We start from the raw sequence: 14,150 nt of genomic DNA, 5'->3' as shown, positions 1-14,150 counted from the left end.
GGACAAAAGTTGTATCAATGAGATCATTAAAATCACTATGGTCTCTGAAGAGCCCCAAATGATAATATAACTGAAGAATTCCAATCAATCTGAAAGGAGAACATTTTTATAAGCAAAAAACTGAGAGGGTGGGGGTGAGGGAAGGGACTTTTGTTAGTGAAACTGATGAGACCTGGCTCCTCTGGTGGTCAAATTGGCCACTTCATATAAGGGTTGATTTAGAGAAGCTGAAGTTATGGCCATCCTTGATTACTATTTCCCAAGCATTCATGTTACTAGGGCTAGGTTCTAGGTGGGATGTTAGAACACAAGGCAGACCAAATTGCTTGCTCTCTGGATTTTACATTCTAAAAATGATTGCTTGGGTATTCTTGGAGAGAGGGGGAGAGAGAGAGAGAGATGAAAGAAGAGGCAACAGGGAGAAAGGTAAAGAATAAGAGAAAGGAAGGGGAAAGAGAAAGAAGCAGGGGGAAAATCAAAATTAGATTTCTTGCTGGAATTAGGAGAGACAAATGAGTTCCAACAACAAATTTGTACAGGGAACCAATGTGATGAGCAGAGTCTATTATCACGGGGAAGACACAATAGGACAGGCCCCTACCCTCAATTATCCTGGTTGAAGACTACTGCTGTATATATTGAAAAGCAAAACAACAACACTCCCACAATGTGATGATGTGTCTGTCTATCTATGGCCTCATTTTGTCCATACCTTTGTCCTAAGGGCTTCCTTCAGAAGAAAGGTTCTCAAACAGGGGTCCAGGGACCCCCCAAAGTCCCTGAAACTCTTTAAGGGGGTCTGCAAGGTCAAAACTCTTTTCATAATTATGAAATGTTTTAATTTCCAATACAATTGCTAGAAATGATCCACACAAAAGCTCTTTGGGGGAGGTCTTCAATAATTTTTAAGAGTGTAGAGGAGTCTGTTAACCAAAAAGTTTGTGAATCACTGCTCTGGATTTCTTGCTATTTTGTGTCTACCTGTGGAATACACTGGCCTGTCCATCTGTCATCCCTTCTTCTCACTCCACATTTGACACAATGGCATACTGAATAGAGAGCTGGCCTGGGAGCTAGGAGGATCTGGCTTAATACTTCCTCTGACTTAAAGTGTCTTTGTGACTTTGGGCAAGTCCCATAACTTTTCACTGCTCCCAGATAACCTTCTAAGACTTCTTTCAGTTGCAGAGAAGGTGCCCATCTACCTGCCTTGGCAGAGGGAGTTTCCTCATTTCTGTCCCTGTTCTGATGTCAGTGTGCTGGAAGTAGACTGTTACTGGGACAGTGAATTCCCTGACTGGAATTGTGTGACCCAACGCTGCCCAAACATTCAGTGGGCATGTGACAGAGGATATTCATGCTCTGGATACAATTTGGGCTTTAAGACCACAGAGCTCTCTCCTAACTCCAGGATTCTGTGATTGAGTCATAAAAGTTATTCCTCTCCTCTATCGGAACTTGTCACTACTGTCCACTCAGCATCCACAGACTCTCTTGTGACATCTTCTAGGTTGAGTTTTGGGGAGGTGCTTTAGGTCTTGTGGCTTCTCTGCCCCTCCCTTTGTTTCAGAGGTTGCAAAAGGCAGGGTGGGGAGGAGGATATCACAGGCCAGCGCAGTGCTATGCAACCATGGGGCAGGTTGACCTGGTCTGTTCCCTTGAACAGATTCTGTGGATTGGCAAACAACTGTCCCAGGATTGAGCAGGATAGAAATAACAGTCTGAATTGTATCTGGAAAGCTGTGCAACACCTTTGATGTCCCCAAGCTCCTCCCTGAAATGAAGGTTTCTATTTTTGACATCAGGATTTTTATGGTGGGGAAGAAGGGAAAGAATAATCATCCACGTATTGCCACTATGTGCCAGGCACCATGCAAGCACTTTTACAATCATCTCTTTAGATACTTACAAGAACTCTTCAAGGAAGATTCTCTTATTACCCTCATTTTACAGTTGAGGAAAGTAAGGCAAACAGATTAAAGGATTTGAGCAGGGTCCCATAGCTACCAAGTATTTGATGCTCAAAATGAACTCAGGTCTTTCTGTATCCAAGCCCAGGATTCTATCTAGATTTCATGATATTTTTGCGAACCCAAACAAATAATGCAATGACTCCATATAGAAGGATCCATGGCAACTGCATAGTGACTTAGAAAACCACATGTTAATATTATCTATGTTTAATTGTAGGGGCAGGCACAGATAGACTTAATTACAGACTTAGAATTAGGAAGACCTAAGTTCAAATGTGACTTCAGGTACTTACTACCTGTGTGACCCTGGATAAGTCATTTAACTCTGTTTGCCTCAGTTTCCTCATCTGTAAAATGAACTGGAGAAGGAAATGGCAAACACTCTGGTGTTCTCTGACAAGAAAACTCCAAAATGGGGTCACAAAGGGTTAAATGTGACAAGTCTACTAAACAACAGGTGTTCAATTGTATTTTTATTTATTTTGTTAAATATTTTCCAATTACATTTTAATCTGGTTGGCCACCCTTAGCAGTGCCCTGCTAGCTTTAGACCACCTTGCTGCTTAGCTCATATTCCCTCTCCAACCCTCCCTACATCGCCCCCCAAATACACTGCTTGTCTCTTAACCAAGTCCAAATATTTACTTGCTCTGAGCCAGTGTCTATTAGTAACCATGTGCACCATAGCATAAAGCCCCCAAGAGGGAAACTGTATGTCTTAAAGATAAGGAAACTCTGGTTCAGAAAAAGATGAACTCACTTGCCCAAATTACATCCATCTAATTAGACTTGATGCCACATCTCCTGCCTCACTCCAAGTTCTTTCCACTGCAGGGTTTTAGCTCCCCAAGTGGTCTGAGGTACCTGGCAGATGGGGCATTTTAAGAGGAAAAACAAAGAGGATTTTATCAGTCTTTTCTGGCTGATGTGGCCACATTTTCTCCCAGGTTACTCATTGACTAATCATGCTTAGTTAGCTTTCTTTTCTCTGAGCAGTATTGATCTGGATGGGAAAAACCCGGAGTAAGTTCCATGTCATGGGACCTCATTCTTGGGGCCCCAATTCAAAACAAAACTTTGTTTATTTCATAAACAGCCTGATCCACCGCCAGGATTTTTTTCCCTTGAGTTTTCATTGAAACTCATTTTCAGCCCCCAGATATGTCCTTTGAAGATTTTAACTTTCATTTTTCCCATGTGTGCTATGATAGCCAGGAACTTTTAGATTAGTAATGATTTCAAGATGACAAGGTATATGCACTACATAGAAAGAGACCTAGTCTTAGGGCCAGAACATGAGTTTGAGTCTTGGGTTTGCCATTTATTTGCCTGGGGAGACCAGGCAAGTCATTCAGTTTGCTCCTCTGTGAAATAAGGCTAATATTACTTGTATTCCAAACCTATTAAGAGGCTATTAAGATCATTTAATAAGATCATGACACTCCCCCCATATCAGATAAACTCTAATAACTCCCAGTTATCTCTAAGATCAAACATAAAATCCTTTGTTTGATGAATTAAGCCCTTCTCAACCCCTTCCTGTCTTTCCAGGTTTTGTACATATAATTCCTCACTCTTCCACATACTTGTTCCTTGAACACAGGGCCCTCCTGTTCTTGTCTTTGGGCCTTTTCACTGGTTACACACACACACACACACACACACACACACACACACACACACACACACACACACACAGAATTCCTCTTCCTCCAGCCTCCTGGCTTCCTTCCTTCAAGATTCAACTTAAATTCCACCTTCTACAGAAAGTTTTTCCTGGCCTCCCTTCCCCCTCTATCCTTCTTTCCTCAGAGATTAACTCCCATTTGTACCACAGGGGTTTCTTGAAGCAACTGCATCTTTTGACCTTCTTTGTAACTCCAGTACTTAGCACAGTGCCTGGCATATAGCAGTGGCTTAATAAATGTTTATTGACTGTCTGACTGCCAACATGCAAGAAGAGTCATAGAGGGGAGCAGACAGGATAGGTTCTGCTGTTATGTCTGTTTTGGAGCTTTAAAAAAACAGCTTAGAATATTTAGGGGTGATTATCACCCAAACTATATAAAGTTTTGGTTTGATGGAGTATTGCCTATAGATAAGAGTATTATTTGAGAGGCAGAACAGAATAGTAGAAGACCAACTTTGAAGTCAAGGAGACAAACAAAAAGCATACATATCTTCTCTCTTTCAATTCTAAGGCAGAAGAGCAACAAGGGCTAGAACAACTGGGGTTAAGTGATTTGCCTAGGATCACACACCTAGGAGTTGTCTGAAACTAGATTTGAACCCAGGTTCTCCTGACTCCATCTATGTCACTAGCTACATGAACCACACCTCCCCACCCCCAATAACTTTCCAACACTATCAATTATAGAATTGAAGAAATTTCTATACCAGAAGAGTTCCCTACCTTACTGAAATTCCATACTCCCTCAAAAATATTATTTGGAAACAATTTTCTTCACTCTGGAAACAGTTGGCTTGTAAGTTAGAAGCCAACACTGCCATTCTATCATAGCCACCCTTTGTAGAAATCTCAGCCTATCACTGGCTTTTTCAAAATACATTTCTGGAATTTAGGGACTTCCTTGAGAAGAAAAATTATTAATCCTTCTTCCGACCCTTCAAGATTTACCCACTTAAATTTGCTAAGCTGTTCACAGATCAAATGTCAGCCTGGAAAGCTTAATAGACCCCCTTGAATTTTTGTGTACTTAGATAAATCTACTGAGCCAAACAAATTCTCTCATTTTCCCATGGATTCCATATAGTTGGCTGAAAGATACTCTTGTTAACCCTAATGCATTACTCAGGGAATCCAAAGCTATGTGTATGTGTATGTATTGTGGATATGTACACACACCCATATATAATATGTAGATGTGTCTATTTATGCATATAAATCATTTCTATAAATAGATTTATTTCTATAAATACATACATACATATAAATTATGCATAAATACAGTATGACATGTGTATGTACATATACATATTATTTCCACTTTTTAAAGAATTCAAGTCTTATACCTGTGCCAAATTACAGAGCTAAGAAAAATGTTTATGGTAGATTTACAAGTTTCTTGTAACTACAAGGAGTACTGTTCAAATGTTCAGACTACCTTGTATCAAAAAACCACCCTAGGGAACACTTTGTTGCTGATTGGCCAGTGTGAATTTATTTTACCAGTGTTTTTACTCAAATGTTTACTGTTTCTAGTCACAGAAAATTCCAGTTAGTTGCTTCTCTTTCCAGCCTTCCAAAAAAAACTTTTCAGGAAAAGACTGAGTATAGTGAACTCTAGGTGTATAAAAAACACACTTTGTTGAAGAAATTAGGAGCCCTCAAGGGCTGGGCCAAGAAGAGATCAGAGTTTTAGTTTTGACTGTCACTGGTTTCCTGTGTGGCATCTGGCAAGTCAGTTTCATTCTCTGCCTGTTTCAATCAATGAATAAATATTTATTAAGCACTTTTGTCTTGTATCCTCAGTCCCTGGCCCATAGGAAGAAAATAAATAAATAGAAATTTAACTATAAATATGGTGAAATTATTAAGCTGTTAACTGATGGATTGCTAGACAAGGGGGATATAAATATCAGAATGGGATAATCCTGCCTTCAAGAAACTTACTTTTGACAAATAAGTAGGAACAGGGGACACATACACACAAAATGCACAATTATGGGGCTATGGAGGTGGGAACCACTAATAACTAGGACTGGGGGGGGGAGTCCATTGAAGGACATGAAATTTGAGATGACCTTAGAAGGGATCCAAGTGTTCCAAGAAGCACTACTGATGGAGAGCCTTATAGGTATGGAAGCAAAGGTCCAGTGGCTAGAAATAATAAGTGAAGGGACGAGCAAGTAGATCAGTTTGGCTACAGTCTTGACAGAAAAACAGAAGTCAGAAAGAGACCTGGATTTAAGATCATGAGCTCTATTTTAGATAGGAACATAAAGTCACTGAAAGGTTATAGATGAAGAAGATAGTAGAACATTCTACCAACTTATAGGTGAGGAACGTAGTAAAACACTTTGCAAAGTTAATGGATGAGGAAGGTTTTAAGATATTTTGCAAATAGAAAAGATGCACATAGTCAATCATCTCCATTTAAAACTTTCCTCTTTTCTTAAATGACTTAATTTGTCTTTACTGGTTTTAGAAACACTTTTTGTGTTCAGTAGGAGGTAGACTATAGCAGGGCATTTTTAACCAATAAAAATAAAACTGAATTGAAAGCTTTGATATCTATAATGTAATTATATTCTCTTGTATAAATCATGGAAGACCTAGAGAATTACCTAATTCCTTAGAACACTGCCAATGGGGTTGTCGACACTTTTATTACTAAAGGCCCAGTATTAAGTAAAAATCTCCTTCATGTGGATCCTGCTCACTCCTTATTTGTGGCAATCCAGGTTGGAGTTTGGCTGAAGGTTAACTCTGCATGATCAGGGAAGAAAACATTGGCTGATCAAATTATTCATGTAAGTAGGCTTGGGGAAAATATGTAAGTTATTAGAAAACAGTTTCTGAGCACCCTCAAAGCCTCCAGAAATACTTACAATAGAGGCAAGATGTAGAGACTATGGATATTCTAGCTACTAAACTTTTCTTAACTCGAGGAACACTTTGTTGGTTTAACTCTAATCAACCTAAAATTAAATAAAAGCTGGAAAGGAAACCTCAAAGGCCATCTAATACAGCCCATGCTAGAACAAGAATCCCTACTCCAATGAATCAGGCAAGTGGCAAATGCAGCCTTTGCTTCAAGGGGAAACTAGGGAGCAGATGAAGTGTTAGTCTCAAGAGTCAGGAAAAGCCAAATTCAAATTTTGATGTCTGTGTGTGAGTCTGAGAAAATCTTTAAATCACTCTTGCCCTCAGTTTTCTCAACTGCAAAATGGGAATGGTAATAGTGTTCATCCTGTAGGATTTTTGTGAGGATAAAATGAGATCTTAAAGAGTTATGTAAAGGCTAACAATGATAATGATGATGAGGATGATGACAGAGCTACCACTCAAGAAAGCCCATCTCACTTTGGGAAAACACTGATTGTTAGGAAATGTTTTCTTCCATTAAGCCCAAATTTGCTTCCACCCATAGACAGCTCCAAGAACAAACAGAACAAATCCAATCTTTCTTCCAAATGACAATTTTCCAGGTATGAGAAGACAGCCAACAAACTCTTTCCCAGATTAAGTCTTAAACTCTTCAAATATTTTGAAGTCAATTCAGCCTATCCTCACACCTCCCAAGACGCATCAACAAGCATTTTTTGAGCACCTACTATGTTCCAGGTATAGGAGATAAATGAATAAGTAAAATAAAATAAATTAAAATGAAACAAAAATAGGCCTGAAAGGAGGTTACATTCCATCAGAGAAGATAATGTGTATGCATCTAAGTATATTCAAAATGAATAGAAAATAATTTGAGAAGAAAACTATTAATGTGGGGGAGAAGGAATTAGGACTTCCCAGGCCTCTTAATCTTTGTGCCTCCTTATAAGATTAGCTCCATCTTCTCTTTTTTTGTATATAGCTGCCTCATTAGACTGTGAGCTCTTTGAGAGCAGGCTTTTTTTTCTTTTTCTTTTTTTTTTTGTATACCTAACACTTGACATAGTGCCTGACACATAGTGGGTGCTTAACAAAGTTCACTGATTTAAGTTTAGTTTGAGAACCAGTTCAAAATGTCCAAGAAGGTGGTGGTAAGGCAGGACTGGCAATCAAGAGAAAGACCAGGGCTGGACATAAAGGACATGGGCAAGAGATGATGACAAGATCCCAGGGAGCTGATGAAATCAACAAAAGAGTCTGATGAGAGAAGAAAAGATGATCTGAGATAAAACCTTGGGCCATACTCAGTCAGACAGACAGTTAACATTTAGTAAGCACCTACTGTGTGCTTGTGTACTGTGTACAATGGCAAAGTAGCCAGTTAGGGGATGAAATATGAATGATAATCCATCAAAGAAGACTGAGAAGGGGCTCTCAGGTGGAACCAGGCGAGAGTAGCTATGAAAACCAAGAGAAGAAAGAATCCACAGCATCAAATGTTGCACACAGGTCAAGAAGGACAAGCATCAACAAAAAACTATTGGATTTGGCAACAAAGAGATGATTGGAAACTTGGGTAGGGAGCTGTTTCAGCTGAATGATGAGGTCAAAAGCCAGTTTGCAAAGAGCTGAGGTTCACTAATTCAGACTGGTCTGTCTCCAATCTAGCTTTAATTAGTAAGATTTTACTGTAGTATGCTACCATAGTACTTAGGCCCTAACTGTAAAAGTCACATTTTCTGTGGAAAAACAAGGCCCCTGAAATAGTGTGATTCAAGTATTTTATAACTCTACAGTGGGTTTCAACATACTGGAGAGAGCCATATTGTTCATTGGAAAACATCCTATAAATATTTCATAATTCATTCATGTACTCTAGGCCTCAGCCACAAACTTTTTTTAAAACCACATTTTTAGTTATCTCACAGAAAGTCCATATAAACAGGAGAAAAGCAAAATCAGTGGCATATAGATTTAAATTTTCCATTGCATATTTTCTTCTAATTTAAGGCACTATTTTCATATACCATAAAGTAAGTTCAGAAGGCAAATAAATACTTTCAGGCCACAGGGGTGCCATTTAGTAAATGACTCCTCTGCCCTAGCCCACCAACCTCAGAGAGCTTACCTCGAGAAGGTGAACAATTTACTGCTTATTATCCCCAAAGGCTCATTTTTTGTTGCTTTCTGGAATTGATGGAGAGGGAAGAGAGTAAGTGTAAAAGATTGTCTCATATTTTAGCATCACACCTCAAGCCAACTTGAAAGAAAATCGGAAATTTTTACTGAAAAATATTGTATGAATTACAGCCAGATGAAAGAAAACTACTCCCTCAAATGATATGTTTTCCACTTAAACTCCTATAGGTGAAGGAGCCATGGATGTCTTAAATAGCTTGGAATGGTGGAAAAAGCACTGGATCTGGAGTAAAGAAAATCAGAGTACAATCTGAACCCAGACATTTACTAGCCCTGGGACCCTGGGCAAGTCACTTAATCTCTGTTAGCCTCAGTTTCCTTATCTGGCAAATGGGATTGCTTGTGAGGATCAAATGAGATCACATGGAAAGTTCTCCAAACCTCAAAGCATATATATACTAGCTATTATTATTAGCTGTGTGATAATAGATGTTATCTCACCTCCTTATATATAAAATGGGGATAATGACACCTATAACACATCATACTTTTAGTAGTGAGGTTTAACTGTAATCACAGGATTATAGCTTTAGAACAGAAAGGTAAAAGGTTTGAAAGAAGGAAAGAAAGAAAGAAAAAGAAAGAAGGAAAGAGAAAGAATTCTAAGGGTGGCTCAATAGGCAAGAGTGCCAGACCTGGGTTCTGGTCCCTGGGTTCAAATCTGCTCTCAGACACTTCCTAGCTATGTGATCCTGGGTTCAAATCTGCTCTCAGACACTTCCTAGCTATGTGATCCTGAGCAAGTCACTTAACACCAATTGCCTAGCTAAGACTTAAGGTAAGGGTTAAAAAAAAAAAAAGAAAGGGAATTTAAATATCATCTAAACCAATCCTCTGATTTTGCAAATGAGGAAACTGAGTCCCAGAAAATTCAATGTTTTGCCTAGTGTCACAGAATAATAGGAGGTTGCCCTGGGATTTGAATCTAGGTCCTCAGACTTCAAATCTATCATTCTTTTCACTGTACTATACAAATCTATAAACTGCAATATGTTGCTATCCTGGATTTGACACTTTACCAGCTAACTGAATGTGGGCAACTCAGTATTTCCTAGTCTCAGTTTCTTCAAAAGTAAAATTGGGGGTTAAAAATAATTCATTTGCTATCTAGCTCTCAGGGTTATGAAGAAAATGCTTGGCAAACCTTAAAGCGCTAAATAAATGAAAGTACTCATGGCAATCTAGCCCAACCCCATTTCTTTGCAAATAAGGAAATTGAGGCCCAAAGACTTCCATTCTCTCCCTACAAATGGTACAAGAAGAGCATTAACTTGGAATTTTACTCAAGATCTTACATCTTTATAGGCCAGCAACTAATTATCTCAATTCTATTTTTTTCCACTGATGGCTGATTTGGCTACCTTAACTGCTCTCAGTGAAAAGCTGTTAGTCTCTTGGGCAGTCTTCATTTTTATTAATAACTGAGATATATTAAAAGACCCTGCCTGAAGAAATACTCATAATGTTTAATGGATTTCTCTGAGACCCTCCACCAGCCCATTGCAAGGATTCTAGGACTGAGGAGGTAAGGGTGGGCAGGGAAAGGGGCAACAGTAATTTATCAGTCAGTACACAGATGGGTAATTCTTGACACTGTTGGTACCAAGGCCAAGTGCTGTGTAAGCAGGAAGGAAGACCCAGATATACAATTATAAAGCTGACAAACACCCTGCCTAAAATTTCACATAAAGCACAGCCAGGAGATGAACAGAAGTCTATCAATGGAGACCACAAGTGAGCAAGAGAGAGAAGCCAAGACGTCCCTAGTGAAATAGTGATTGCCATAGCATTTACTTTAGGCTGCCACATTTATTGTTTCCATAAGGCTATTTATTTGTAGCTAGCCATCACAAGTAAATTTCCATAAGTATAACGGGGCTCAGAATTGTGTAGCTTAAACCTTCCCTGTCTTGGAAATGAAAATTTGCTGTACTTGTACCATAACAATTACTAAACCCCACCTTGACAGTTTGCCATGCTGAAAACAAACCTAAAACACAAGTAAGGGAGATACTCCCTGTTAGTTTCTCCCTAATTTTTTATTTTGTAATGTAATAGACATGCCAATGTTCAGTCCTCAGGCTTCTCAAATAAATCTCAGAGACAGTGGCCAGTAAAACAGCCTGTAGTGTTTTTGTGTTGGTGTTTGTTTTACACACTTGAAACCCTGGATCCTTTGGAGAATCCAGTGTAGCAGGGGATCAGAGAACCACCCCTGACTAAGATTTCTGTAGCCTGTTTTTCAAGCTGACCCACTTCCACATTAGTCATCCTGGTTCAAAAAATCTCACTTCTAGGGGCAACAGTAATTGTTCTATGCCTGTACATTCTCTGAACACAGCAGGCTGCCAGCGAAACGAATTGCATTTAAGACCCCTGCTTCCCCCCCTCCCCCGCCCCATCTTCCTGTCAAATTGCTCCTCCAGCCAGTCTCAGAAAACAGACCTGTTAAAATATACCTTCTATATCTAGCTGAAACAATTTGGTCTCTCTTTAGAAAAGAGAGGAGAAAATCTCATCTGCAGGGCGACAGGAGGAAAGTTAAAGAGCAAAAGCAGAGCTCCGATGGAGTATTAAATACTTTAGAGCCTTTGACTCGAGATCAAATGGAAGCTTTGTAAGCAGGATATGGTGAAGTCTGTGGGAGGTGCCCACAAGCCTGAAGAGCGTCTTCTAAAGAAAGCTGAAATTAGGTGAAAAGAGCCTACCCTAAATGCTTATGTACAGACAGGCTCCACCAATGCAAAGCTGTCCTCTTCAAAAGACCAGCTCAGAGCGACCTAGGAGAAGGTCGGAATGGGAAATGGAAAGCCCGAAGAAAGCATTTCTGCGCTCCGACCCATGCACCGTTTTCTTTGTATCCACAGCACTTAGCACTGAGCGTGGCACGTGGCGCTTAACCGAATGCTTGTTGACTGACTGATTGACCCCTGGTTCAAGGACTTGGCCCAGGAAACTGGCAGCATATTTCCCCACGCCCTTTGGGGCTGCTGCTTCTAGGTTGGGGACTTCGCCGTTGTCAAAGAAGACAGAACTTTCTATAATTCACCTCCGGCCAAAAGCATATTAGGTTAAAACAACAACAACAACAACAATAAGACACCCAAGTTGGGGGGGGGGGGTGAGGGGCACGAGAATAGGGGAAAGACGAGAGGAAGAGTGTATGGATGATCCAGTACAAATAAGGCATTTGCAGCAGAACAGAAGATGGGGGCCCCGACCACAAAGGAAATGGGATTCTCTCTCTCTCTCTCTCTCTCTCTCTCTCTCTCTCTCTCTCTCGCTCGCTCGCTCTCTCTCGCTCTCTTTTTCTCGCCTTGGGTTCCCACGGACAGAATCACATGCTGGGAACTGCAGCAAGCAATCACCACCCCCCACCCCATAACACACCTTCCCCGGAGACGGATAAAGACATTCAGCTCGACCCCCTCCAGGGGGCAGGAAACAAACCCAGACCGGAGCCCCATCAGCCCCAGAACAGCCAAAGACAGCTTCTATCCCGGGATCCAAGGCAGGAAAGGAAGGCTCGGCCATCATCCGCTGGGTGACAACGATGTGCCTTCCATCCGCACCCCACCCCAAGCATGCTTGCACACACACACAAGCACATACTCCCACATACATCTACACACACGCCTCCACAAACCCAGGATTGGCTTGCTCAGGGGTGAAAGCCCGGGAGCTCCGGGAGGGCCAGCTGGGTACAATAGTCCGGGGCCAGCCCAGCGCACCAGGCAAACAAATGCACATTAGACAGCTCGCCCTCCCCGGTTGCACAGCGCTGGCGGCTGCCACCGCTGCCTCTCCGGGCTTGGCCCAGCCCAGGGGGCCTGAGCTGGGACCCCCCCCCCCCCCGCACTCTGCTGCAGCAGGGACTGCGGAGGGGGTAGGGGTGGGGCCTGGGTGGCACAGGCACAGACACAGACACATGCATGCACATCCGCCAGTCCCACAGCCCAAGTCTGGGCCAAGCTGGGCTGAGGCAGATCGGCCGTGCTCCCTGCCCTTCTCCCCTACCCGCGGGCGTGCTCCGTCTCCTCCTCATTGTCTCCGTCGATCCCGCAGGTGTCTTGGTCGTCGAGCTCCAGGCTCTGCTGGCTGGCAGCAGACTCGCTGTCCTCCGCCATCGCGGCGATCGAGCAAGCTAGCGAAAGGGCGAGGGCGAGGGCGAGGGCGAGAAGAGAGAGAAGCAGAGCCGAGCCGAGGAGAACAGCGAGTGACAAGGCGGCGGCAGCGGCGGCGGCGAAGGGAGCACCGCCCGTGGGAGTGTGAGCGCAGCCCGGGCGCGGACGCCCGCAGCCGCCAGGAGCTCCCTCTAGCTGTCGTCGTCCTCCTCCTCCCCCACCTCCGAATTTGGGGAGAGCTCAGCAGAAAGCGCGCGCACACGCGCCCCGCGCCCCCGGGGCCCCACCGGGTGTCCGCTGGGCCTGGGGTGGGGGTGGGGGGACCGCCGCCACCACTCAAGACCGTCCGCACGTTCAAGGTGACGCTGACGAGTCCGCAGCCTGGAGTGAGGGGCCTCAGCGGTGAACTAGCCCAATCCGCAGCAAGCTCCTCGGGCCCCTCCCTGTGCAACCCCCTCTTCCTCTCCAAGCCTCAGTTGTTCTTTCTGAAAAATGAGACGAGGGAGTGGGCTAAGGATAATCATTGCAATTCCATTGACTAGGCTTCACAGCCCCGTAGGTTAGACAGAAGACACAGAGGCTTCTGGGGAAATCCACTAAGGAGCTTTTATGAGGCGACTGAGCTAGTACAAGTACAAACAATGGGGAGATTTCCTGCTTGCAGAGAACTTACCTTCTAATTGGGGGAGAATCGCGCAATCGCGCGAGGACACACACACACACACACACACACACACACACGCATAAAATCCCTCCAGAGCACCCTCAGACTTTTGGGGCAGCCTACTTAAAGTAAATAAATACAAATATAAGCGAAGTACTTAAATACCAGGTAGTTTAGATTTTAAAAAAGCAAGAGCACGCGGGAGGGAAAGTTAGTGTCAGAAACAGAATTGAAATCTACTCCTTTCTGATTCCAATTGGTTAAAACTCCAAACTACTGCTAGTTCCTTCCTTCTGAGATATGTATGTATGTGTACCATACCTATGAACATATATATTCACATTTATTTGCGTGTTATTTCTCCCACTAGAAAGTGAGCTCTTTGAGAAAAGGGATGGTGTCTTTGCCTTTACTAGTATACTAGGAGCTTAGCACACTTGTTGACTGACTGACTGAACCATGATCATCTCTAAGCTCTCTGTGTCCTGTGATTCTAAGGTCTCTGGGCAGCAGTTCTCCTCTTTGCGGTGGTAGTATGATTGACTTGCTATTCAGTAGTGTCTGACTCTTTCAGGACCCCGTTTAGGGTTTTCTTGTCTAAGTGCTGGAATGGTTTGCCA

The 14,150-nt window shown here is 42.5% G+C and overlaps 1 protein-coding gene across 3 annotated transcripts in view; it reads right to left on the bottom strand.

Annotated features, from left to right (window-relative positions):
• The window catches only part of NMT2 (N-myristoyltransferase 2), an 85,146-nt gene extending 71,583 nt beyond the window's left edge, over positions 1-13,563 (bottom strand). Inside the window, exon 1 of one of the 3 annotated variants that reach the window (XM_001368464.4) lies at positions 12,760-13,563. In XM_001368464.4, coding sequence (XP_001368501.1) covers positions 12,760-12,869 — 110 coding nt within the window. In that variant the 5' untranslated portion in view covers positions 12,870-13,563. Of the gene's footprint in view, positions 1-8,671; positions 11,052-12,132; positions 12,382-12,759 lie in introns of those variants that run through there. The other 2 variants (XM_007504926.3, XM_056800160.1) reach the window with 2 other exon arrangements.
• Positions 13,564-14,150: the final 587 nt, after the last annotated feature.

This window comes from Monodelphis domestica, chromosome 5 (assembly GCF_027887165.1).
Source record: "Monodelphis domestica isolate mMonDom1 chromosome 5, mMonDom1.pri, whole genome shotgun sequence".
NCBI classification, from domain to species: domain Eukaryota; kingdom Metazoa; phylum Chordata; class Mammalia; order Didelphimorphia; family Didelphidae; genus Monodelphis; species Monodelphis domestica.
This window is presented reverse-complemented; position numbering and strand designations above follow the sequence as displayed.